Source organism: Anguilla anguilla, chromosome 12 (genome assembly GCF_013347855.1).
Source record: "Anguilla anguilla isolate fAngAng1 chromosome 12, fAngAng1.pri, whole genome shotgun sequence".
In the NCBI taxonomy this organism is placed as follows: Eukaryota; Metazoa; Chordata; class Actinopteri; order Anguilliformes; family Anguillidae; genus Anguilla; species Anguilla anguilla.
The window spans coordinates 16,874,907-16,901,109 of record NC_049212.1 but is presented as its reverse complement, the minus strand read 5'-3'; the positions used below and the strand labels follow the sequence as shown (position 1 = coordinate 16,901,109).

Sequence of the window (26,203 nt, the reverse complement as noted above, 5' to 3'; positions counted from 1 at the left end):
AACGAGGAAAGGATGAAAGTAAGGTGAAACTTGAGTCTCGCGTCATCTTGGTAAAAATTTTGATGATCTGGGAAAAGATGTTCACTGTTTAATAAAACAGCAACACACTGATACTTTTATCAGGGAAATTTAATGGAAAACCAAGGCAGTAAAACTAGCATTCCTCATTGACAGATGACAGATAATTCAATGCATTTATAATAATTAAATCTTTCCTTGTTAGACATTATATGCATCCTCTAGCAACACAGAGTTCACTCCAGTCCCAATATGTACTTACAGAGTATTCAACACATAGATGCTGGAGTAAGGGTATGAGGAAAATATAGCATTCAAAGTAAATATAAGAAGGGTTGAAAGGAAGTATTTTGTGTATCCAAGATTGGGGTGTTCTGATCATACTTAATGAAGTATAATTCAAATACTGTATTTTCACATTAATACTAGGCATTTGAGCTAAAGGGCTCAGTAGACTTCAAACAAATTCAAATTTGGCAGATTTGCAAAGGCAAAATGGTGGGTTTGCGTTTGTGTGTGTGCAGGCTGGCCAGCCAAGCTATTCTAAATTTTCACACAGCCTTGATCGCGGCCCGCGATACACCTTCCCCAGCATTTTGTGTAAACTTCCTGTTTATATCGCGTCCAGCTGTCTTCTGCTCTTTTCCAAGATGAATCAGTTTGAAGCTAGGCTTGCTGTTTAATGATGAACACCTGAAGCCACAGTGAGGATACGGACATTCACCTCCAGGGCCATATTCGGCAGCAGTTCGACAGTCATGCGAACATGCCGTATTCAAAAGTGTTTCAAGTCTACTGACCCCAGGACAGCTAAACAGTCATTTCCCATCCAGAGACCGAGTCACCTCAGTTTAGGAGGGCCCAGGCGACATGGTCTCCCCTCAGCGCCAGATTCGGCAGGTGTTGTCCTTACTGCCTGCGGCACACAACAAGACAGGGGGAAATGGCGTCGTATTTTTGGACACAGCGCACGCACAAACACGGCAGTCCGCGCGCATGAGCGCATCCGCTCAATACCTGTAATAATGGTGTCACCCTCATAGTTGAAGGCAGAGGAGAAGATTTCATCAGTGTGTCCTTCCAGGACCTGCAGGCAGACGCCGGAACTCGTGTCCCACAGCCGCGCGGTCTTGTCGGCGCTGGCGGTGAGAACTCTACTGCCCTGGGGGTTAAAACAGATCTGCAAAGAACGAGAGCGGAGAGGTTGATAAAGCAGAGAAGGCATGGCGTGTGAATGTGTGAGAGAGGGAGATGAGCAAAGAAATGTGTGAAAGAGAGAGGAATGTGGTGATTAAATGAGAGACAGAGAGAACAAGGTGTGTGTGTGTGCATGCGTGTGTGTGGAAAGGCATGCCATGCTAAATATTTTCTCCGAGTCAGTCTGTTACAGAATCTGGATTTTAAACATTCTTTTTTAATTAAAGAAAAAGAAATTGGTCACAAAAAGTTCTTTAAAAGACAAATGAGCAAAAAATTATTAAATTATTATTAAAGTTATTAGTGTGGTTGTCTTTGGCACGAAGCCAAGTTGTAACCCTAAACCTAACCCAAGCAGTAAACCTAACCCTAACCACAGCTATAACCCTAACCGAAATCCTAGCTGTTACCCTAACCCTAACCCTAGCTGTAACCCTAACCCGAACCCTAACCAGAGATGTAACCCAAACCCTAACCCAAGCTGTAACCCTAACCCTAACCCTAGCTGTAACCCTAACCCTAACCCTAGCTGTAACCCTAGACCAAACCCTAACCCTAGCTGTAACCCTAACCATAACCCTAGCTGTAACCCTAACCCTAACCCTAGCTGTAACCCTAACCCTAACCCTAGCTCTAACCCTAACCCTAACCAAAGCTGTAACCCTAACCCTAACCCTAGCTGTAACCCTAACCCTAACCCTAAATGTAGCTGTAACCCTAACCCTAACCCTAACCCTAGCTGTACAACTAACCCTAACCCTAACCCTAGCTGTACAACTAACCCTAACCCTAACCCTAGCTGTAACCCTAACCCTAACCCAAGCTGTAACCCTAACCCTAACCCTAGCTGTAACCCTAACCCTAACCCTAGCTGTAACCCTAACCCTAACCCTAACCCTAGCTGTAACCCTAACCCTAACCCTAGCTGTAACCCTAACCCTAACCAAAGCTGTAACCCTAACCCTAACCCTAGCTGTTACCCTAACCCTAACCCTAGCTGTAACCCTAACCCGAACCCTAACCAGAGATGTAACCCAAACCCTAACCCAAGCTGTAACCCTAACCCTAAACCTAGCTGTAACCCTAACCCTAACCCTAGCTGTAACCCTAACCATAACCCTAGCTGTAACCCTAACCCTAACCCTAGCTGTAACCCTAACCCTAACCCTAGCTCTAACCCTAACCCTAACCCTAGCTGTAACCCTAACCCTAACCCTAGCTGTAACCCTAACCCTAACCCTAAACGTAGCTGTAACCCTAACCCTAACCCTAACCCTAGCTGTACAACTAACCCTAACCCTAGCTGTACAACTAACCCTAACCCTAACCCTAGCTGTAACCCTAACCCTAACCCAAACTGTAACCCTAACCCTAGCTGTAACCCTAACCCTAACCCTAGCTGTAACCCTAACCCTAGCTGTAACCCTAACCCTAACCAAAGCTGTAACCCTAACCCTAACCCTAGCTGTAACCCTAACCCTAAACCTAACCCTAGCTGTAACCCTAACCCTAACCCTAACCGTAGCTGTAACCCTAACCCTAACCCTAGCTGTACAACTAACCCTAACCCTAACCCTAGCTGTAACCCTAACCCTAACCCAAGCTGTAACCCTAACCCTAACCCTAGCTGTAACCCTAACCCTAACCCAAACCCTAGCTGTAACCCTAACCCTAACCCTAGCTGTACAACTAACCCTAACCCTAGCTGTAACCCTAACCCTAACCCAAGCTGTAACCCTAACCCTAACCCTAGCTGTAACTCTAACCCGAACCCTAGCTGTACAACTAACCCTAACCCTAGCTGTAACCCTAACCCTAACCCTAGCTGTACAACAAACGCTAACCCTAACCCTAGCTGTAACCCTAACCCTAACCCAAGCTGTAACCCTAACCCTAACCCTAGCTGTAACCCTAACCCAAACCCTAACCCTAGCTGTAACCCTAACCCTAACCCTAGCTGTACAACTAACCCTAACCCTAACCCTAGCTGTAACGCAAACCCTAACCCAAGCTGTAACCCTAACCCTAACCCTAGCTGTAACCCTAACATTAACCCTAGCTGTAACCCTAACCCTAACCAAAGCTGTAACCCTAACCCTAACCCTAGCTGTAACCCTAACCCTAACCCTAGCTGTAACCCTAACCCTAACTCAAACCCTAGCTATAACCCTAACCCTAACCCTAACCCTAGCTGTAACCCTAACCCTAACCCTAGCTATAACCCTAACCCTAGCCCTAGCTGTAACCCTAACCCTAACCAAAGCTGTAACCCTAACCCTAACCCTAGCTGTAACCCTAACCCTAACCCTAACCCTAGCTGTAACCCTAACCCTAACCATAGCTGTAACCCTAACCCTAATCCTAGCTGTAACCCTAACCCAAACCCTAGCCGTAACCCTAACCCTGACCCTAGCTGTAACCCTAACCCTAACCAAAACCCTAACCCTAGCTAAGACCCTAACCATAACCTTAGCTATAACCCTAACCCTAACCCTAACCCTAACCCAAGATGTAACCCTAACCCTAAACGTAGCTGTAACCCTAACCTTAAATCTAGCTGTAACCCTAACCCTAGCTGTAACCCTAACCCTAAACATAGCCGTAACCCTAACCCTAACCCTAACCCTAGCTGTACAACTAACCCTAACCCTAACCCTAGCTGTAACCCTAACCCTAATCCTAGCTGTAACCCTAGCCGTAACCCTAACCCTGATCCTAGCTGTAACCCTAACCCTAACCCTAACCAAAACCCTAACCCTAGCTAAGACCCTAACCCTAACCCTAGCTATAACCCTAACCCTAACCCTAGCCATAACCCGAACCCTAACCCTAGCTGTAACCCTAAACCTAACCCTAAACGTAGCTGTAACCCTAACCCTAGTTATAACCCTAACCGTAGCTGTAACCCTAACCCTAATTCTAGCTGTAACCCTAACCCTAACCATAGCTGTAACCCTAACCCTAACCCTAGCTATAAGCCAAACCCTAACCCTAGCTGTAACCCTAACCCAAGCTGTAAACCTAGACCTAACCCTTACGCTAACCCTAGCTGTAACCCTAACCCTAGCCATAAACCTAACCCTATCCCTAACCCTAGCACTAAACCTAACCCTAACCCTAGCTGTAACCATAACCCTAACTGTAACCCTAACCCTAACCTTAAACCTAGCTGTAACCCTAACCATTGATGAAAACCTAACCCTAACCCTAGCTGCACAACTAACCCTAACCCTAGCTGTAACCCTAACCCTAACCCTAGCTGTAACCCCAACCCTAACCCAAGCTGTAACCCTAACCCTAACTGTAACCCTAACCCTAACCCTAACCCTAGCTGTAACCCTAACCCTAACCCTAACCCTAGCTGTAACCCTAACCCTAACCAAAGCTGTAACCCTAACCCTAACCCTAGCTGTAACCCTAACCCTAACCCTAAACGTAGCTGTAACCCTAACCCTAGTTATAACCCTAACCGTAGCTGTAACCCTAACCCTAACCTTAAATCTAGCTGTAACCCTAACCCTAACCATAGCTGTAACCCTAACCCTAACCCTAGCTGTAACCCTAACCCTAACCCAAGCTGTAACCCTAACCCTAACCCAAGCTGTAACCCTAACCCTAACCCTAGCTGTAACCCTAACCCTAACCCTAGCTGTAACCCTAACCCTAACCCTAGCTGTAACCCTAACCCTAACCAAAGCTGTAACCCTATCCCTAACCCTAGCTGTAACCCTAACCCAAACCCTAGCTATAACCCTAACCCTAACCCTAGCTGTAACCCTAACCTTAACCCTAGCTGTAACCCTAACCCTAACCCTAGCTGTAACCCTAACCCTAACCAAAGCTGTAACCCTAACCCTAACCCTAGCTGTAACCCTAACCCTAACCCGAACCCTAGCTGTAACCCTAACCCTAACCCTAAACATAGCCGTAACCCTAACCCTAACCCTAACCCTAGCTGTAACCCTAACCCTAATCCTAGCTGTAACCCTAGCCGTAACCCTAACCCTGATCCTAGCTGTAACCCTAACCCTAACCCTAACCAAAACCCTAACCCTAGCTAAGACCCTAACCCTAACTCTAGCTATAACCCTAACCCTAACCCTAGCCATAACCCGAACCCTAACCCTAGCTGTAACCCTAAACCTAACCCTAAACATAGCTGTAACCCTAACCCTATTTATAACCCTAACCGTAGCTGTAACCCTAACCCTAATTCTAGCTGTAACCCTAACCCTAACCATAGCTGTAACCCTAACCCTAACTGTAACCCTAACCCTAACCTTAAACCTAGCTGTAACCCTAACCATTGATGAAAACCTAACCCTAACCCTAGCTGCACAACTAACCCTAACCCTAGCTGTAACCCTAACCCTAACCCTAAACGTAGCTGTAACCCTAACCCTAGTTATAACCCTAACCGTAGCTGTAACCCTAACCCTAACCTTAAATCTAGCTGTAACCCTAACCCTAACCATAGCTGTAACCCTAACCCTAACCCTAGCTGTAACCCTAACCCTAACCCAAGCTGTAACCCTAACCCTAACCCAAGCTGTAACCCTAACCCTAACCCTAGCTGTAACCCTAACCCTAACCCTAGCTGTAACCCTAACCCTAACCCTAGCTGTAACCCTAACCCTAACCAAAGCTGTAACCCTATCCCTAACCCTAGCTGTAACCCTAACCCAAACCCTAGCTATAACCCTAACCCTAACCCTAGCTGTAACCCTAACCTTAACCCTAGCTGTAACCCTAACCCTAACCCTAGCTGTAACCCTAACCCTAACCAAAGCTGTAACCCTAACCCTAACCCTAGCTGTAACCCTAACCCTAACCCGAACCCTAGCTGTAACCCTAACCCTAACCCTAAACATAGCCGTAACCCTAACCCTAACCCTAACCCTAGCTGTAACCCTAACCCTAATCCTAGCTGTAACCCTAGCCGTAACCCTAACCCTGATCCTAGCTGTAACCCTAACCCTAACCCTAACCAAAACCCTAACCCTAGCTAAGACCCTAACCCTAACTCTAGCTATAACCCTAACCCTAACCCTAGCCATAACCCGAACCCTAACCCTAGCTGTAACCCTAAACCTAACCCTAAACATAGCTGTAACCCTAACCCTATTTATAACCCTAACCGTAGCTGTAACCCTAACCCTAATTCTAGCTGTAACCCTAACCCTAACCATAGCTGTAACCCTAACCCTAACCCTAGCTATAAGCCAAACCCTAACCCTAGCTGTAACCCTAACCTAAGCTGTAAACCTAGACCTAACCCTTACGCTAACCCTAGCTGTAACCCTAACCCTAGCCATAAACCTAACCCTATCCCTAACCCTAGCACTAAACCTAACCCTAACCCTAGCTGTAACCATAACCCTATCTGTAACCCTAACCATTGATGAAAACCTAACCCTAACCCTAGCTGCACAACTAACCCTAACCCTAGCTGTAACCCTAACCCTAACCCTAGCTGTAACCCCAACCCTAACCCAAGCTGTAACCCTAACCCTAACTGTAACCCTAACCCTAACCCTAACCCTAGCTGTAACCCTAACCCTAACCCTAGCTGTAACCCTAACCCTAACCAAAGCTGTAACCCTAACCCTAACCCTAAACGTAGCTGTAACCCTAACCCTAGTTATAACCCTAACCGTAGCTGTAACCCTAACCCTAACCTTAAATCTAGCTGTAACCCTAACCCTAACCATAGCTGTAACCCTAACCCTAATCCTAGCTGTAACCCTAACCCTAACCCTAGCCGTAACCCTAACCCTGACCCTAGCTGTAACCCTAACCCTAACCCTAACCAAAACCCTAACCCTAGCTAAGACCCTAACCCTAACCTTAGCTATAACCCTAAACCTAACCCTAGCTGTAACCCAAGACCAAACCCTAACCATAGCTGTAACCCTAACCATAACCCTAGCTATAACCTTAACCTTAACCCTAGCTGTAACCCTAACCCTAACCCAAGGTGTAACCCTAACCCTAACCCTAGCTGTAACCCTAACCCTAACCCTAACCCTAACCCTAGCTGTAACCCTAACCTTAACCCTAGCAGTATCACTAACCCTAACAATAGCTGTAACCCTAACCCGAACCCTATCTGTAACCTTAACTCTAACCCTAACCCTTGCTGTAACTCTAACCCTAACCGTAGATATAACCCTAACCCTAGCTGAAACCCTAACCCTAAACCTAGTTGTTACCCTATCCATAACCCTGACCCTCGCTGTAACCCTAACCCTGGCTGTATTCCTAACCCTAACCCTAGCTGTAACACTAACCCTTACCCTAACTTTAGCTATAACCCTAACCCTAGCTGTAACCCTAATCCTAACCCTAACCCTAGCTGTAACCCTCGTCGTAACCCTCACCCTAACCATAACTACACTTCACAATGTCTGCAGGAATTGTCTAGTTTTATTATACAGTTTGTTCCCCAGCAGAGCTGTATATTGTCTTTAGGGACATGTCTGACAGCACAGGCTTCAGGGACATGTCTGACAACACAGGCTACAGGGACACGTCTGACAGCACAGGCTCCACCTCATAATCTTCCCTCAGCTGCTTTAATCCAATTGTTGATGCAAAGATTTGAAAACTGGCTGGGATTATTCAAAGCTCTACTCTCACTATTGCCATTTTATTTAAGAGTGTTTTTATTAAGCCCTTGAGCCCCGGCGTGATAAATGTATTTGAATAGAGAAACGGGGAAGGTTTTCCCAGACAGGAAATGGAACTATTCTGGATGGGCTGACAATGACAAAGCACAGCCGAGATGTGAGAGCCCAGACATCAGACAGGGAAGACAGAAAGAGCTGGGGGAAAGGGAGGAGTGGGGATGAGAGCTGGGAGGGACAGAATGAAAGGAAACTGATCGTATAGCAGTAGCATAAGCTTTCAAAATCAGCTTTTGATTGGTGTCAGTTATATCCGGCTCATTTTAGTAAACCGAGACTGTGACTGTGGCTAAACTCCTGTTCTCTAGCGGAGAGTCACTGTGTTGGTGCAACAGTAACACTGCAACACATTGTGACCAGGCTGAAAATGGTTGCAGTAGTGCCATCGCCACTGATCTCAGAGCAGTCATGAGCCTCACGAGTGCTGCGGAGGGAATGGTCGCTCTCTGGGGGGTTGAGTGGGGGGGGAGGGGGCTGGCAGTGTTTATAATGACTGTGCAGATGCAGGTGCTCAAATGGTCACAGATTTGCAGGTTTATTCCGGGGTTCAGACCCTCCCACGCGTGTTTCACAAACAAACAGCCTCACACTGGCAGAAAACACCGGTGCCCATATTTCTAAAAATGAAAGGCCCTTTTTCAGAGGCTCGCTGACGCGCCGAGCTGGAACTCGTCCCGATCTGGGAGAAAACAGACCGAGGGATGAAAAGAGCCCCTCACACAGCCATTATCCCGCTCTGTCTCTGATGCTCAGAGCCCAGCCAATAGTGCACAAGGAACATCTGTGACATCGCTGCTGTGACCTGGTTATAGCGGAGCTCTTGAACCTGCAAAGGTGCAATGATTGCTCTGCTCCAGTTGGGCCATGACCCCCCCCCCCCCCCCCCCCCCCCCACCCACCTCCCCGTTACCTTAGAGATCTCGCCCTCGTGTCCCTCCAGTCTGGCGGTGCACTCGCCCGACGCCGCCCTGTACACCCTGGCTGTGCCTGTGATTGAGAGGCGGAGAGCTCTTTAATCCGGGTCACAGGCTCATTCGCGCACGCTGCACTCCCAGTTCTCCCCCAGAGGGGCGGTGAAGGAGAGCGCCATTTTAGTCGAACCTACCATCAGCGGACGCCGTGGCGATGAGCTGGCCGGTGAGGTCGAAGCAGACGTCCAGCACCTCGTCTTCATGGCCCGCCAGCGTCGATACGCACTTCCCGCTGTGCGCGTCCCATATCTGACCGGCGACAGCAGGGACAATCAGTTCTCCAAAAAGTGCTCCGAGCTCCATTTCACAGCGAGGCTCGCTCTAGACTCATAAACGCAGGAACAGAACAAGCTGTGCATCAGGATCACCCCGCCTGCCTTTAAAATGAACGCTCACCTTGGAGGTCTTGTCCATGGATCCAGTGACAATGAGGGAGCAGTTCCAGTTAAACTGCACACTGCTGATCTCCCCTCTGTGGCCTATCAGAGTGTGGATGCGCCTGAAAGCACAGAAAAACAGCGTTAACAAGCCTACGCTGCAGACACAGAGTCAGAGGAACGGAGAGAGAGAGGAAGGTGAGATAACAGGAATGCAGGAAATGACAGACTGATAGGGAGAGAGAGAGATGGGGCGACAGACAGAGAGACGGAGGAAGACAGCGAGTGGAATGCGGCCGCTCCCCCGGATCCCCACCTGGCTGACGGGACGTCCCACAGGGACACGGTATGGTCAAAGGAGCCTGTGACCAGCCGGTCACCCGACGTGTTAAAGGACAGAGCGATGACTTCAGCTGAGTGGCCCTGGGGAAGGAGGACAAAGAGAGAGTGAGAAAGGAGGAGAGAGAGACATTCACTTAGGTGAGCTTTCTAAAGCACAAGGCAAGCAGAGAGAACTTAAGGCCCATACACTTCACTATGATATCTTGTCTTGAACACATCTCACTTTTCAGGGAATACTAGAGAAATGAAAGGAAAGATGAACTAAAAACATCTCTCCCGTGTCCTCTGTGAGTCCTGTTCACGTTGCGCACCTTGGTACAGGCAGGAGGGGCCCTTCAGTAACAGCGACCTGACGAACCCTTTCTACTGCAGTTTCAACTTCTCACTCCTCTGCCTCTCCATCTGCACATCAATACGACATCACAACTCATCTTCAGCGCTTCTGGCTCAATAGTAACGGGGAGTAGTTTATTTGTTCAGCCTTAATCAGAAGTCTACCCGTTGATGAACCATGCATATGTGCCTTTCACTCACTAATCTGCAGGCTGAGCCATTGAAGTAGGGACAAGTGCACTGGGGAACAGATGAAGGAACGAAAGGACAGATGAATGTGTGCGACAGAGATGCAAGACAGAGTCGCCTGGGCAGGGGGACTGCGCAGATACGCACGTTTAGCGTGGCCACCTCCTCTCCTGTCTGGATGTCCCACAGCTTGGCTGTGGTGTCCATGCTGCCAGTGGCCAACATGGTGCTCTGGGGGTTAAAAGCCAGACATACCTGCCGAACACAATCGCTCGGGTCAAAAAGCCATTCGTGGAGCCAAAAGTTGTTCCACACCGTGTCTAGGGTGGAGCATGCGTGACTGATCCTAGCGACATGGGCGGTAAGAGGGCTGGAAAACAGGTTGTACACGTACGATTTCAGCAGTGTGCCCGCGGAAGGTGTGATAGCATTTGCCCGTCTCTGCACTCCATAGCTTGCATGTCTTATCGAAGGATCCCGTGGCAATCTTGTCTCTGAATCGCAAGGGGAGATAGAGACAGAGAGCTGCATGGTGACTGAAATGCCTCCCGTGAGATTGGATGATTATGGGCAGCGAAATGGGCAAGAGCAGAGGACTGTGGGTAGCGAGCAGGTGTGAAAGCGATGATGCAGGCAGGTTACCCGTAGGGATTGTTGAAGGCAATGGCGTACACCACATTCCTGTGGCCCTCCAGGGTGTGCAGCTCCTCCCCCGACACTGTGTCCCATATTTTACAGGTTCTATCATAGCTGCCAGTGATGAAACTGCAGCGGGGGGGGGGGAGGGAGGGAATGGGGGAGAAACAGAAAGAGAGCATTTTACCGCTCCTACATCCCTGGAATACAGATGCTTGGAGCTTCAGCCATTTTAGCTACAGCTGTATGAACTGAGCAGATAAACTCACCTTGACCCTGATTTATTGAAGGCAACATTCGTCAGCGGCAGGATGTGAGCCTGCAGTGCCTGCAGGGAGGGACAGCCAAAGCAAAACCACTCTGAAGCGGAAAACAAGACTGCATTTATTCATTCCAAATCAATATGTTTGACCGTACAATTTTCATACATAATTAATCCGGCTTTGATGTGCCAGGGAAATCTGCACACTGTAGCTGTGCCCTGCTGCCCTCTATAGGTTTTAAGAGGAACAACACTTCCACTATAATCTGTGCCCGAGGTGTTCTACCCTGGCACTGCGTCTCACTGATGTCACCGTCAACAGCGACTACGAAACTGTTGTAGTGCCAGGTGGAATATTGCTTGACGTCATCCACGGAATAACACATGGTAAATTAACCATACGCGTTTAAATGAGTAAAAAGAGCACCGCAAAGGAGTGTCTGACCTTGAAGAGGTAGAACCTGCGGTCCTCCTGTTGGCCCAATTTCTCCTGCAGCCGAAGGATCAGATGTTTGACCTGATTGGCGCGGGAGGCGGTGATGAGTGGTTCTGTCCTCCTGATCTCTGCTATTAACCCCTCTGCATCCGTGCTGGGGCCGGGAACAGGACAAGCAAACCATTCACCTTCACTAAGAGTCTAGCATGCACCTGCACACAACTGCAGTGTTATACTCATTTAAATAAAACACATGCATGTTATTTTCATATTAAAATGTAAGACATATTAAAGACATGAAGTGACTTACTCAGGAGAAAGGTCCAGCAGATCAATAGATTTAGTCTTCAGTTCTCCCCCTTTCTCAAACTCCAATATTATTCCTGTAAACGAGTTGCATGGTCAGTTTTTAGTTCATTTTAATCTGGAGGTTGCTTGGATTAGCTAGTAAATACATTCAGGTAGTCCAATAAAACCTATAATTTACATAGCGCAAAGACAACAGATAAAGAAAATATGATGAAAACGGCCTAAAAAGTGAACCCGGTCTTCTAGCCAAACAGAAACCAAACACTCCGCAAACTCCGTATGTCAGCCACATGGTGTTGCGTTCATTGTATCGATAACCAACAAATATTCATAATGTGTACGACTGACGGGATAACTTGGAAGGATTAACGTGACTGACTAGCCTACCGAATAAATTAATTTAATGATGATGCAACAGCAATATCAAACTGGCAGCGGTCTAACTCGCTACAGCTGCTAAAGTTGTCTGTTCCAGTAGTTCCAGCAACGGAGAACTTACCGTTACATCGTAACAACAACAAAACCGCAACTTTACAATTATGTATATTACACGTAGGTTAACACACAAAACACGGTTCTTTTTCCAAGCGGGAAAACATAATGATGACAAAAATTTGGTTCGACAAATTTCCCTATAATTAATTTTTTTGCTGTTTCCCAGAATAAGTAGGCCTATACAAGACGAAGTATCTTTACCTTCAAATTTGTCTCACAGCGCAGCTAAACTACGTGGTTGTTCCAGTTTGCTCCTTTATTTAAAGTGAAAAGTTTAAAGTTTTTTAAAAGTCAGCATCCTATAACTTTCACCCCATTGTACGGAACGTCTTAAAGTTTGCTTGCCAACATAATCCGAACATATAAGAAACGTTTCCAAAGGAACTGTGGTTTGTGGTGGTAAAAACGTGTTAATCATAACAGCAGTGCTGTTACTGTCACCCTTTCGCAACGTAAATATTTTTAGCAAAATTTCATTAACGCGTTTTACTAGCTGGAAACATGCTGAAGACAAATAATAATGCCAGTGGACCAAGTAAAGTTGGAAAAACTGAAATAGTTACGGAAACAATCGTACAGAAATCGTATGCAAATAAATTACACTATAATTTTGAAATAATTTAAGATATTATTTATTACCTGGAGGATAATATCTAAGAAGAAACCTTTTCAGCTTCATCGTGACCTAATACAAACTGTAAACAAACCGTCTCTATAGAGACACACGCCTGCGGGTTTTGCTTGCAGTAGTTGCGCAGGCGCAATGGAAAACTAGGGTTAATACAGCAGTAAAGTGTATTTAATTTTGGACAAACTCCAGAAGTTATCACATTTTTATATTTATTTTAGGTTATTTTAGCCTCAGAGTTAAGGTTAGAGCGTTTGGGTTAAAAATCTTTATTTCCCAATTGGCCCTCGTTGAATTGGATGTTTTCATTTTTTTCCACTTTATGGATGTACTGCAAGACTGTAGTGTGCGAACGTCCTCTAAGTACCGAAGATTTAAGAGGCAGTTTATGGAAATCAACACGGGTTTCTTCTTTCTACTAAAAAATGCAATCTTTTACAGTGTATCCATAATTCAGAAGAAACAAAAAACAATAAGACCAAAAAAGCAACAACAAAATAATAATAATAATCATTTTAAATAAGTTTCTGCAGCAGTAACTGCACACCAACAGAGATCAAAATACAGACTGTGCTGTTACAGTCCTTTTATTAACATGGGGCATCCCATCGAGGTAACAGCACAGTCAGGACCTATTTTATATGGAACATTTAAACCCCTGACATTGCTGTTGTGACTGCCTTCGTTCTAAAAGAGAAAACACAAAGCTTAGCTGTAGTGCCTAGACATAAAGAGAAGGCAGAGAACAAGTTCCAACGAAGACATCTTTTCTGCAGCACCCACACTGGTGTAGATATTTCTGGAACAGTACATGTGAATGAGGATGAGGTACTGGGGCAGGATGAAGAGGTCCAGCTGGGTTTACCCGACTGCTATACAGTTCCTCATCTCTTACTTGTTTTACTATACAAAAACCTTGGAGGACCAGGTACATTTTGAGGGAGGCTCAGGAGGGTGTGCACAGTAAACGCAGACACAGGCACTGGATTTGGCCGATTGGAGGAGCTATGCTATAGTGGGTTGATAGATAGAAATTTTCGAAAGAATGACAACTTTAATCTGGCGTTCCAAAAAGGCAGCTTTCGTGTTTTACAGAAGCACTGGGTATACAGTGCAGACCAATAAGGACAGATTCACTACTTTTTGATAATTTATCCCTCCTCCCCATCAGAGACAGGACACTATTGTTGAACAGAACTCTGACCTTTAAAGCAGAAGCCATTCATACTGAAAAAGCAAAGAGAGACAACTCTGCTGCCAGGCAGTTTGAAAGGTGGTTATGCACCCAGGTGGGCTTTGAGCCCAGGCCATTCCGATGCCTGTGTGACAGGTTCCCCATTCTGCTGTCATGGCTAAAATGTGATCTCAATAGTCACTTGGGGACTATTTTGGAACAATTGTCAGCCCAGCGATGTAGAGATATTAATTAAGCCATTCTGGGTGACCTGATTGGGCCAAATTTCACATCTATTATTTTCATTATTGCTAAGTGAAGCGTTTACTTACTGATATTTATGTCACAGGCTTTCCGTCACAAATTAAAATTCTGTGAGTTTATATGAGAGTGAGTCTCTGTATCTGTGTATGTCCATGAGTGAGAGAAAGAGAGAGGGAAACAGAAACCAATAAAGAGAAAGAAAAGGGAGTAAGTGATATCTGTTTAGAATTTCAGAATTTTCCACTCTTCTCTATCTCTCAAATGCTACATGCATTATAAAACATTGCAATGTATGTAAAATGCTACAACCCCAACAGTATAAAATATTAAGAGTAACTGGGTGATGTTACTGTGCCTTTAACAGGGCTAGGCATCCTGCCTGAATCATTGCTACATTTTGTTTGTCCAAAGGTCAGGTGAGTTTAGCTAGAGATGTGTCCTGCCTGCCAATTGCGGGGACCGTGGCTTCTCTCAGAGGCCTGGACTGACAGGCAAAAGGAGAGAAGGAGCTGCACAGACTGAAAAGTGAAAGACGAAGTGCCATCAGGGGGACACAGCGGTGACAATGAGTCATCATGGCTGTGGGAGAATGCCAAGCAGTGTGACAGTACATGTCTGAAAGGACATTAAAGATCATGGGCCAGAGGGTGCGATTCTATTCCATACATTCGAGGTGCCTGAAATATAAGGCATGAAGGTAACTCATAGGGGAATCTGAAAGCTGTAACATGTAAGTTCCTGAATGCCACAGTGGGCAAGTGCTACAGCACGTTGAAAAGTGCAGCTCATGCAGGAATCTGAAAGGCACAGCATACTGGCGTCTGGAAATGACAGCAAGTTCTTACTGTGGTGCACAACCTAGCGCCGACAAAAAGACACGTCGTGCTCTGGAGCCGATCTGACGCCGCCCATCTGGATGAAAGTCACGCAGGACGTCTAGAGGAATTTCCCCCGCTCCTAAAACAATTCCTGTCTGTCTGCAGGACAGGCCGCAGCATTCTCTGCGGGGCACGGCTGGCTAACGTTAGCGTCACGGCGTGAGCTGGCGCTGGGTGCGTTTCTGGCGGTTAGCACAGGGGCTGAGTCTCTAATGGGCCTCATCGGTAACATCTGGGCCTGCTACGCCAGATACATCACACCTTCATCGCTGCATACTAATGATGACCAGCACCACGTGAGTCTAAGCACTGAGCACAGAAAGCGTGGAACAGTCTGATGCTCAACATTACCTATAAGTACTGACCAGTCCAGGCAGTTACTATAATCAGTGCACTGGTCACTGCTCAAGTACTGACAAGTCCAAGTAGGTAACACAATCAGTGTACTCATCCCTGTCTAACTACTGACCACTCCAAGCAGATACCACCATCAGTGCACTGATCACTGACTATGCAGTCCAAGCAGCAGGAACTGCACTGAAGATGTAATCGAAGTACTGAACCCTTTCTGGAAGTGAAAGTCTTGAAAGTTATAATAGCATGCTCACCAATCACACACAATACCTCTTCCAGTGTTGAATTATTCAAATTTTAATTTGAAAAACATCAGTAAAATGTTCAAAAGAGTAATGAAGTCTTTAGAAACAGTTTTTAAGAACAATTTCAGTGGGACCTTTGAGATTTGCCATTTGAGCACTTCACTGAAAGTTTGAGTTTGAATGAACTTTTTTATGACGTGCTTTTATTTTATTTCTCATTAGATATATTTTTACATTTTAATTGCTTTTTGTTCCTCTGGATCACTAGCGACCCACTCGTGAGCTTAAAATGCTGAATATAAAATAAAATTTCATAATGGTATTATTCTTTGAACGGGTCATACGCTATAAAATTTAATAATCCTCACATTGAGCCATGCCCAACCTTCACAGAGTCCACCTGGCAGACCCCTTTACATCACATGGCCTCTGCAGATTTCTGATTGCAGTGAGTATATGGAATGCCACCCTCTGTCCTTTGGCACCCACTGCTCCATTGCCCTCGAGCGCCAGACCATTCTCACAGCCCTGGTCAGGGCTGCAAGTGGGCAGAGTGTAACACCGGTGGGAAGGCTTAGAATCTATCATTCAAACAGAGATACAGAGCCATTCAAAAGTATTGGGACAGTGCTGTCACTAAAACAAAAGAATAACATTCTTTTGCTTCAACCATTATTTACATAGGAAGTCCCTTGACATAAAAATCTTTTTCAATGGAAACTTGACCTTTCTCTTAATACAAGGCCTTGAATTTCTCTTCATAATAAATATATGACATTTATAAAACACATTATTGAAATATAATGAAATATTCCATCCTGTAGTGACAGTGCCTAATTGAAGGACAGTGCACATGCAATACCAAAGGTCTATTACACGCACTTCAACAGTAAAGTGCTGCAATAGTGACCCCCGGTGGTAAAGCGATGGTACCGCAGCATCCATGGATGCCGTTTCTTCATGTCTTGCCGTTTCTTCATGTCTTCCATTACATTACATTACAGGCATTTGGCAGACGCTCTTATCCAGAGTGACGTACAACAAAGTGTATAACCATAACCAGGAACAAGTATGACGAAACCCCTAGAGAGAAGTACCGGTCCAAGTACAGGGAACAACCGCATAGTTCAACTTGGACCCTGATGGTTAAACTGATTAACACTAACAACGAGAACATCAACAACGCAATCTATGGAAAAATAAAAATAAATAAAAATACAAGTAGTCGTTAAGACAGGCGCATCAACTAAGTCACCTATGAAACAGCTGCCTAGTTACAACCCTAAGTTTAGTCATTTACAGGGGGGAAGGGAGGGATGGGGAGAGGTGCAGCCTGAAGAGGTGGGTCTTCAGTCGTCGTTTGAAATGGGTCACAGTCTCAGCTGTTCTGACCTCCACAGGGAGGTCATTCCACCATCGTGGGGCCAGAACAGACAGGAGACGTGTTCTGGAAGTGCAGGTGCGAAGAGGGGGAGGTGCTAGGCATCCTGAGGTAGCAGAACGGAGGGATCTGGCTGGCATGTAGGGTTTGAATATCTTGTGGAGGTATGCTGGGGCTGATCCCTTGACTGCCTGGTATGCTAGGACCAATGTTTTAAATTTGATGCGAGCTATAACAGGCAGCCAGTGGAGGGTAGTGAGCAGGGGAGTTACGTGGGAGTGTCTGGGGAGGTTGAAGACCAGACGAGCCGCAGCATTCTGAATGAGCTTCCAGAGCATACTGCGCGGCTAATTTGAACACATTACCGTTTAATTTGATAAATGCCTCGACTCCGGCGAGAGGGAAAACACCAGTGCTGCACTTTGACCAGGTTGTTCGTTAACAGTCATTTTTTACCCCCACACGTGCCATGACAGGAGTTCAAAGGTTGATCAGTTCTGCCCCACAAACGTGCATTAATCGCTCAGACAGAACAGAGTCGCCTGCGCCAGCACAGAGGACATTAGCTCATTCAGAGGAGATGGACGCTCTCAGGAGGCTACAAGCCGGGTGGGGGTATCCCACAGTTCTACTGTGCGTCTATGGTTTCTTCAGTACCATCAAACCACTGGAGCCTTTCCTCATCCCGTACCTGACGGGCCCAGACAAGAACCTCACGACAGAACAGGTACTGAGCTGGCACCAAAAAGCCCCGGTGAAAGACTAATGGTTCTGAATCTATGTTTTTGTGTCAAGTATTCTTATAAATATGCATTTTTATCATTTTTATGCAAAGTGCATTGGACTACATGTTTTGTATGAAAGGTGCTATACAAACAAAATGCATTTATTATTATTATTATTATTATTATTATTATTATTATTATTATTATAAAGCAGGGTCCTTTGAGTGATATTTGTGATGTTGAGATAGGATTTTGTTAGAAATACTCTACATTTAAAATTAAACCTTAAAAGTGTGGAATTATTTTAAGTGTGGAATAATTATTTTTTTTATTTGAACTGCATCATTTGAAACATTCTTCAAGGTTTAACAGATCACTGATAGGTTTCACCTAAGTAGAAGACAGACAGAAAAATTAGCGAACAGGCCTGTTTCTGACGCGACTCCTCCCCTTGTTACTCCCAGGTGGCCAATCAGATCTTCCCTGTGTGGACATACTCCTACCTGGTCATCCTGCTGCCCGTTTTCCTTCTCACAGACTACCTGCGCTACAAACCTGTCATTGTGTTCCAGTGCGCAAACCTGCTCGCTACCACAGTCATGCTACTGTGGGCGGAAGGCGTGGCCGCCATGCAGGCCATGCAGTTCCTCTACGGCATGGTGACGGCCACCGAGGTGGCGTACTTCTCCTACATCTACAGCGTGGTGGACCTGCAGCACTACCGGAAGGCCACGTCCTACTGCCGCAGCGTCCAGCTGCTGGGCTACACCCTGGGGGCCGTGCTGGGCCAGGCTCTGGTCAGTTCCAGCCTCATGTCCTATCACAACATCCTCATCATGACCCTGGTGATGACCTGTGTCGCCCTGGCAACCTCCCTCTTCCTGCCAATGCCACAGAGGAGCGTGTTTTTCCACCGTCAGGACAGTAGGGCAGCGGCGACCCAGCCCTCGGCTGCAAGCACGCCCCCGAACACCCTGGAGGAAGAGGAGGAGAAAGGGGCAGGGGGAAGTGGACCTCCTGAGACGGCCAAAGGGGCGGCGGAGGTTCCCCTGCAGAAGAGCGCGAAAGGCTGCCTTCGGGTCGTGCGGCACCTGTGGAGGGACTGTCGGCAGTGCTACTCCGGGTCACTGCTGTGCTGGTCTGTCTGGTGGGCTCTGGCCACCTGCGGCTACAACCAGACCGTCAACTACGTGCAGGTCCTGTGGGAGCACGTGCAGCCATCGCAGAACTTCACCATCTACAACGGCGGGGTGGAGGCGCTGTCTAACCTGTTTGGTGAGCCGCCGGTCGCATTTCCAAACCGTGACAGCGGTCAGCCACCCAGGAGGAACATTAGTCTACTCTATTCTAAATATACTCTGTCTGCCGCCATTTACATGTGCGGAATAAGGGAACAGGTCAGTTCAGTTTAGGGATTCTCTTCCATGTTTGAACAATGTCGCTATGGTAACCCTGTGGTCCGTGCAGGGGCAGCCTCGGCCTCCGCCGTGGGCTTCGTCCAGGTGAACTGGGCGGCCTGGGGGGAGCTGGCCCTGGGTTCCTGCTCCGCCCTGGGGGCGGCTGCCCTCTTCCTCATGACCTTCATGGGCTCCATCTGGGTGTGCTACGCTGGCTACGTCATCTTCAAAAGCCTCTACATGCTGCTGATCACCATAGCGATGTGAGTTTGTTGGATCGTGGCCAATGTGCCATAGCGAGGCACAGTATCACTCACTGCTCGACACCTTTCAACAACAAGCAGACACACCCTTAGAGAATGCATGCATCTCTCACATCAGTCATAATGAAGGTTACATATGATGATGTCTGATTTAGTGGAGGTGAAAAATTATCAGTGTCTGAAATCAGAAAAGAAAAAAAAATACATATATAGCGAGACTAAAATCTTCCAAGCAAAAACATTCTGGAGAATTACACGAACATTCCCTGGGGACAAAAGGTTCTAGAACGCTGTTCCATCGGCCTAAATGTTCCACAACTCGACTACGCACAGGCTAACCCAATCTGCAACATCACATTCTCATGTGCTTGCTGGTCCTAGAACATCACGTTTGGATCACAGGCTGCACTACTCCTCTCTTGCGCAGGTTCCAGATTGCGGCAGAGCTCTCCATGGAGAGGTACGCTCTGATCTTCGGGGTCAACACCTTCGGCGCTCTGGTGCTGCAGACCGTTCTCACAGCGGTGGTGGTGGACAGCCGGGGGCTGGGCCTGGACATCGTCCCACAGGTGAGGGGGGACTCCGTGGGAGTTTATGCAGCAGGTCCCTGCTGGGGGGAGTGGGGCCTCAGGGGGAGCAAACACCAGCATGAGGGCATTGAGCTAAAGCTACATGATATCTGCCTTAAGCGTGGAAGGTGGGAGAATAATTGTCTGCTACGCTTCTCTATTGTTTTACAGTTCACCATTTATGGGAGTTACTTCTCCACCATCGCAGCCATATTCCTACTGAGGGGCCTGTACGGCCAGGTGAAAAGATGCAGAGGCCACGCCCACAGCTCTCCTGAAGGAGAGGCTGCCTGAGTGACTGCCCAGTCCATCCCAGCATTACAACTGTGCAGGCAGTGCCCATCACTGCATGTCAGGGCTGCCCAACCCTGTTCCTGGAGATCTGCCGTCCTGTAGGTTTTAATTTCAACCCTAATTTGGCACATCTGATTCGACTGCATAGCAGCGTGATGAGATCTGTAGCTGCTGAATGAGGTGTGGCTTTGTTAGGGTTGGTCTGAAAACCTACAGGACGGCAGATCTCCAGGAACAGGGTTGGACAGCCCTGCCGTAAATCACCTTGTAGTCCAATGGATGCCATCACTGCCCCACGTACCCCCCGTGTGCCCCTCCCCCATGTGCTGCTACGCCCCCTCTGCACTGCACCGCATCTCCGCACTCCGCACGGTCCCGCGGAGGAGTGGCCAGGGCGACGGCACCGTGATCAAACAAACGCAGATGTGATCGGGACATTTTGCTTTGACTTTTTATTCTTAATTAAAAGTAAAATCTAAATACAAGGCAGATGAAAAGTGCTATTACAATAGAGCTAGAAATATATATCAGATTTCCCAGGGCTGCATGTCCTCCTGTCACCACGACTACCTACCCAGTCAATCATCTTCTCTGGGCGTGCCCCCAAGGTGGGGCCAAACCTTTCATGTCCAACAGAGTGCAATGTCTTTATAATGATAGCCATTTATAAATCTCTCTATTTTACAAAATGTTCCAACACATGAATGAGTTGTACAGAAATACAAAAGAGTTTTTTTTTGTTTTTTAGTTAAAATCCATTTTAATATATATGTACACATTAACTTAAATTTCTTTAACACCCAACATAAGTGGTCTTCGTCTGCGATGACTTTGAGTGAGCACCTGAGGACGTGACAGGAGAGGAGGGGCCAGCGAGGTCCGGGGGCGGAGCCACAGGCGGCTGGGCGGAGCCGCAGGTCGCTGGCCGGATCCGGGGGCGGAGTCACAAGCCTTTGCACGGGCATGGCCGCCCATGGAAATGGAACGCGAAGCATTTTCCTCCTTTCGTCTGCAGAGCCTGTTGTACCTACTGATTCCGAACCGCCTGTATTGATTTGCTTTTTCTTGTCCTTTTCCCACAAATACAGAAACTCTCAGTAGCCCAATGCTTTTTCCCTGTAACATACATGTGGTAAAGATACCAATACTGATATGCACAAAGAACAAAATTTCTAAGAAAATTATGTACAGATTTGCAGCATAACGAATGTGGTATTTGCAATAACTTAGCATTAGCCAGTTTGAATATACATGTGGCTCTGTGGGTGTGGGGCCAGTTCACAGGTTAAATACAGGATGAGGGAGAGACCGTTCTTCTGCACACCGTTACCATGTTCTGTTTTGTCATTGATGTTGTCGCCGCCGTTGTCGTTTTTAAAACCCGATACAAAATGCAAGTTTTAGAAACATGTTTTAAAGCTACTTGTGGAACAAAACAGTGCAAGAGGCGTGTGGGCTCCAGCTGTCACCTCCTAGTGGCGGCTTGAGGGAGGCGCGCTATAAGAAGGGGTTTGTGGAGGAACTTCCAGCGGGGTACTGTCCTGCAGGGGCTCCAGCCTGTGAGAGGGAGAGAGAGAGCGAGAGAGAGTGGGAGGGAGGGCGGGTTAGAGAGAGAGAGAGTGGGAGGGAGGGCGGGAGAGACAGAGCGAGAGAGAGTGGGAGGGAGGGTGGGGGAGAGAGAGAGAGAGTGGGAGGGAGGGCAGGAGAGAGAGAGAGAGAGAGAGTGGGAGGGAGGGCAGGAGAGAGAGAGAGAGAGAGAGAGAGAGAGGGAGAGAGAGAGGGAGGGAGGGAGGGCAGGAGAGAGAGAGAGAGAGAGAGGGAGGGCAGGAGAGAGAGAGAGAGAGAGAGAGAGAGGGAGGGAGAGAGAGAGGGAGGGAGGGAGGGCAGGAGAGAGAGAGAGAGAGAGAGGGAGGGAGGGAGGGAGGGCAGGAGAGAGAGAGAGAGAGAGAGGGAGAGAGGGAGGGAGGGCAGGAGAGAGAGAGAGAGAGAGAGAGAGAGAGAGGGAGGGAGAGAGAGTCTAGTCACTGCTCACACATGGGCTGTGAAACCGAAGCCGCCCCCTCACAGGACTCACCAGGAAGGGGTTACTCGACACCCCGGGTCCCGCCAACGGCTGCCCAAACGGGGTCACCACAGGCTTGGCCTGTCCGAAGGCCGCGAAGCCTGCACCTGCGAGAGAATCAGAGGGCCAGAGGGCCGGGAAGGGAACAGGAGGGCGGGGGGGGGATGGGACAGGGAGAGGAAGTTACTAAGGAACCGGGATGAGTGCGCACACAGAATTATTCGCACGCGCACACACACACACACACACGCACCGTTGGGCTGCGGAGGGTAGGCCGGGGGCTGGGGGAAGGGCGCCTGTCCTGGGAGGGGCTGCTGGAACGTCCCGCTGAAGCTGGTGGGGAGGTTGTAGGCGGCGGCGTTCCCGAATCCCGCTGGCATGCTCATGGAGCCCGTGCCGAACGAGGCTGCAACACAAGGAGGGACGGGTTAGTGTTAACCAAACACACTCTTACACTCACACATGCTCACTCACTCACACACACACGCACACTCTCACACTCTCACACTCTCACACTCTCACACTCTCACACTCTCACACTCTCACACACCAGGGCTCCGACACCAGGCCCCAGGTCTGGGCCGTTTCAGCGCCTCCAAATCGTAGCGGTGTGTCAGAGCGTGGCCCGGCCAGGATGCGCTTAATGTGCCCCCGAGGGGCCGCGCCCAGCAGCCCCGAGGAGCCGCGCCCAGCAGCCCCGAGGAGCCGTACCCAGCAGCCCCAGCAGCCCCGAGGGGCCGTACCCAGCAGCCCTGAGGGGCTGCGCCCAGCAGCTGCGGTTTCTCATAAGCTGCCCCTACGGCCCCGCCCGCCTTCTGTTAGCAGCTGGCAGCACAGCAGTACTGTAGCAGGACTGACAGACACATGACCCAGCCTGGTACTGCTGACACTACAATGGCAGACACTACACAGCACCACACAGGGCACCAAGAGGAGGGGTGCGGGAGGAATACACCCACAGCGACTGAAAAACACAAGGATAACCGCTATCTACAAGTTTGGAGCAGGAAAGTGTGATGTAAGCTTTCAACATGGAGGTACACATTCAGTTTTTCATTTCGACACTGAAGGCCAGTTAGAATTTTACTGTTCAGCGAGCGCACGGCGTTCAGCTCCTACGCCTGGGCGGCCATTTTCCAATCTCTTACTCCCCATGCAGAAAGGAAAGCGCAGTAATGCGCATCACGACCAGCAGAGGGCAGTGATGTGCGTTCACCTTCCGCTGCCTTTAGAGAGCAGGGTGGACCTGGCAGGTGAGGGAGGGGGGAGGAGTCTGTGTGGAAGGCCGTGGCACAGAGCAAGGCAGAATGGAAACCAGAGCACAGAGGAGCTGATTAACACCTCACTGGCCACTACGATGGGGTCAAAGGGCAGAGCACACACCACATGCAGAGTGGAGCAAACAGGAAGTCCAGATGAGTTCTAGAAGCACTGCGACACAAAACCACGAGGAGGGGGCTTAAGGCAGGGGGGGTAAGGGGACCTACCAAAGTGGGTGGGAGGGAAGGCTCCAAACAGGCCTTGTCCAGCGTAACAAAACAACCAGACAGATTGGTCACACAGAGATGCAAAGGCCACTGTCTTTGTGTCTCACACAAGAGGGCCCGTGTACACTAGCACACATGCTTTCCACTTCCAATACAAGAATTCCTTTACCTTCACTTGCGCTGGGTGATATACTCGTTTGATAAAGATAGGTTTTTTTTGCAGTAACGATCATCGCCACCATGGGGTGCACTACCTTTCTTTATTGTGTTTTTTTCTTTAATTACACCTGAAGCAGTAAAAAACATCCAAACTTCACAGACAATGTGAAAAACTTTCAGAAAAGAAAAGAAGACAGAAAGCAATACACCACATGGTGGCGGTGATCGTTACTGCGCTAAAAAAAAAATAGAACGAGATCATCTAACCCAAATCCGCACTTATTTCGCTTTTATCAGCCTCAGGATTGCAAATATCCTTTGAACTTCACCATGGAAATTGGGTTCAGATGGATATCACATTATTCACAAAATACAATATTACATGACATTACAGTATACAGCATTAATACAGAACCCACATTCACTAAGGGTTTTACCACATAAGCTCCACTGAGTCAGCAAAACAAAGTATCTGCATGTTGTCGGGCTTAACACTGTTCCACAAACGATGAAACCTGAGCCCCCTGCCCCGCCCGTCTCCCCGCACTGCGGACCTCTACCTGCTGCCACTGCCGCTGCTCTCCCGTTGGTCTGGAAGGGGTTGGTTGCCGCAGTCGCCGCGGCACCAGCAGCTACAAACGGATTTGTTGAGGGAGCTGCAGGAGAAGGGGAGAGTGAAGTCACATCTGGGCAACTGGCAGTGCTGTAAAAACACAACTCTGAAGGAAATGAGTGAGTCCTGCATGGACTGAGGAGGCTCTCTGCTCACCTCCAAAACCCTGGGGCATGCTGGGTACCACCTGCTGCGCCTGGGCGGGCGTGACCCCCGTAACGGCGGCAAAAACATTCCTGCATCAGACGAGAGAGCAGACTGGGTCATGACCCGGTCCCCACAAGGGCTGCCCTGCTGCGTGTGTGTGTGTGTGTGAGAGTGTGTGTGTGTGAGTGTGTGAGAGTGTCTGTGGTATGTGAGTGTGTGCGTGTGTGTGTGTGTGTGTGTGTGTGTGTGTGTGTGTGTGGTATATGAGTGTGTGTATGGTATGTGAGTGTGTGTGGGGTGTGTGTATGTGTGTGTGTGTGTGTGTGTGTGTGTGTGTGTGTGTGTGTGTGTGTGGGGTGTGTGTGTGTGTGTGTGTGGGGTGTGTGTGTGTGTGTGTGGTATGTGTGAGTGTGTGTATGGTATGTGAGAGTGTGTGTGTGGTATGTGAGTGTGTGCGTGTGTGGTATGTGAGTGTGTGTATGGTATGTGAGTGTGTGTGTGTGTGTGTGTGTGTGTGTGGTGTGTATGTGTGTGTGTGTGTGAGAGTGTCTGTGGTATGTGAGTGTGTGTATGGTATGTGAGAGAGTGTCTGTGGTATGTGAGTGTGTGTATGGTATGTGAGAGAGTGTGTGTGGTATGTGAGTGTGTGTGTATGAGTGCAGCAGTACGGTCTCTCACCCTGGGGCAGTGCTGCTGGTGCTGTACACACTGCCAGTGGGAGCAGAGGAGCTGAACACGTTGTCCAGCTCGGCCAGCGCTGCGTAGCGGTCTCCCCCGAGCCCGGTGGGCGGGGCCTGAGGAGGCCCCACCCCCGCGGAAGCAGGAGCAGAGCTCACTCCGCTGGGCACACCTCCCCCTGGCAAGAGACAGACAGCAGACTCTGGGTCACGGACGGGAGGACCACTTCATCCTCAGCCAACAGACAGACAACTCCCCCAAAATCCTGCGTGCAATGCAAGTCAAAAACACTGCAAAGCATAGTTTCATATCCACAAAGAAAAAAATTAAGCAGCCCCTAGTTTCCCTCCTCCAAGAATTTCAAAGGACAGACTAATACGCTCTGTATTGCACCAAACCACTTAAAGGGTCTGTTCAGTTTCAGCATTGATCTGCATGTTCCAGCAAATCCAGAAGTGGTGCATCGTCACCTGAACATTATTTCATACCAAACATCCTCCCTGAGTGAACATCTGATGCATCTAGGAGGCATAAATGGAAATAGGGGGCATAAATGGAAATTAGCAAGAGGTAAATTCCGCAGAGACACCAGGAAGCATTTTTCCCCACACACAGAGCAGTCACTGTGTAGAAC

General features: G+C 48.3%; 3 protein-coding genes across 13 annotated transcripts in view; 1 reads left to right on the top strand and 2 right to left on the bottom strand.

Moving 5' to 3' along the window:
• Positions 1–111: 111 nt before the first annotated feature.
• On the bottom strand, positions 112–13,004 carry daw1 (dynein assembly factor with WDR repeat domains 1). The gene is made up of 13 exons (XM_035385755.1): positions 12,891–13,004; positions 11,758–11,830; positions 11,457–11,601; positions 11,019–11,077; positions 10,756–10,878; positions 10,508–10,607; positions 10,261–10,368; positions 9,566–9,672; positions 9,269–9,371; positions 9,007–9,121; positions 8,812–8,888; positions 1,036–1,198; positions 112–934 (listed from the first exon to the last, which is right to left on the bottom strand). The coding sequence occupies exons 1-13, from the start codon at positions 12,928–12,930 to the stop codon at positions 900–902; spliced, it is 1,248 nt and encodes a 415-aa protein (XP_035241646.1). The 5' UTR covers positions 12,931–13,004; the 3' UTR covers positions 112–899.
• Positions 13,005–17,690: 4,686 nt separating this feature from the next.
• slc19a3a (solute carrier family 19 member 3a) lies at positions 17,691–21,523 on the top strand. Its single transcript, XM_035383796.1, has 5 exons — positions 17,691–17,902; positions 18,365–19,175; positions 19,368–19,560; positions 19,988–20,129; positions 20,301–21,523. The coding sequence occupies exons 1-5, from the start codon at positions 17,756–17,758 to the stop codon at positions 20,421–20,423; spliced, it is 1,416 nt and encodes a 471-aa protein (XP_035239687.1). The 5' UTR covers positions 17,691–17,755; the 3' UTR covers positions 20,424–21,523.
• agfg1a (ArfGAP with FG repeats 1a) overlaps positions 20,872–26,203 on the bottom strand; it is a 30,824-nt gene continuing 25,492 nt past the window's right edge. For 5 of the 11 annotated variants that reach the window (XM_035383784.1, XM_035383788.1, XM_035383790.1 and 2 more), the window contains 7 exons: positions 25,570–25,747; positions 24,901–24,980; positions 24,692–24,787; positions 23,973–24,005; positions 22,739–22,891; positions 22,498–22,592; positions 20,872–21,980 (listed from right to left, as the gene is read on the bottom strand). In XM_035383784.1, the coding sequence (XP_035239675.1) occupies positions 21,921–21,980; positions 22,498–22,592; positions 22,739–22,891; positions 23,973–24,005; positions 24,692–24,787; positions 24,901–24,980; positions 25,570–25,747 (695 nt within the window). In that variant the 3' untranslated portion in view covers positions 20,872–21,920. The remainder of the gene's footprint in view (positions 21,981–22,497; positions 22,593–22,738; positions 22,892–23,972; positions 24,006–24,691; positions 24,788–24,900; positions 24,981–25,569; positions 25,748–26,203) is intronic. The other 6 variants (XM_035383795.1, XM_035383792.1, XM_035383786.1 and 3 more) reach the window with 3 other exon arrangements.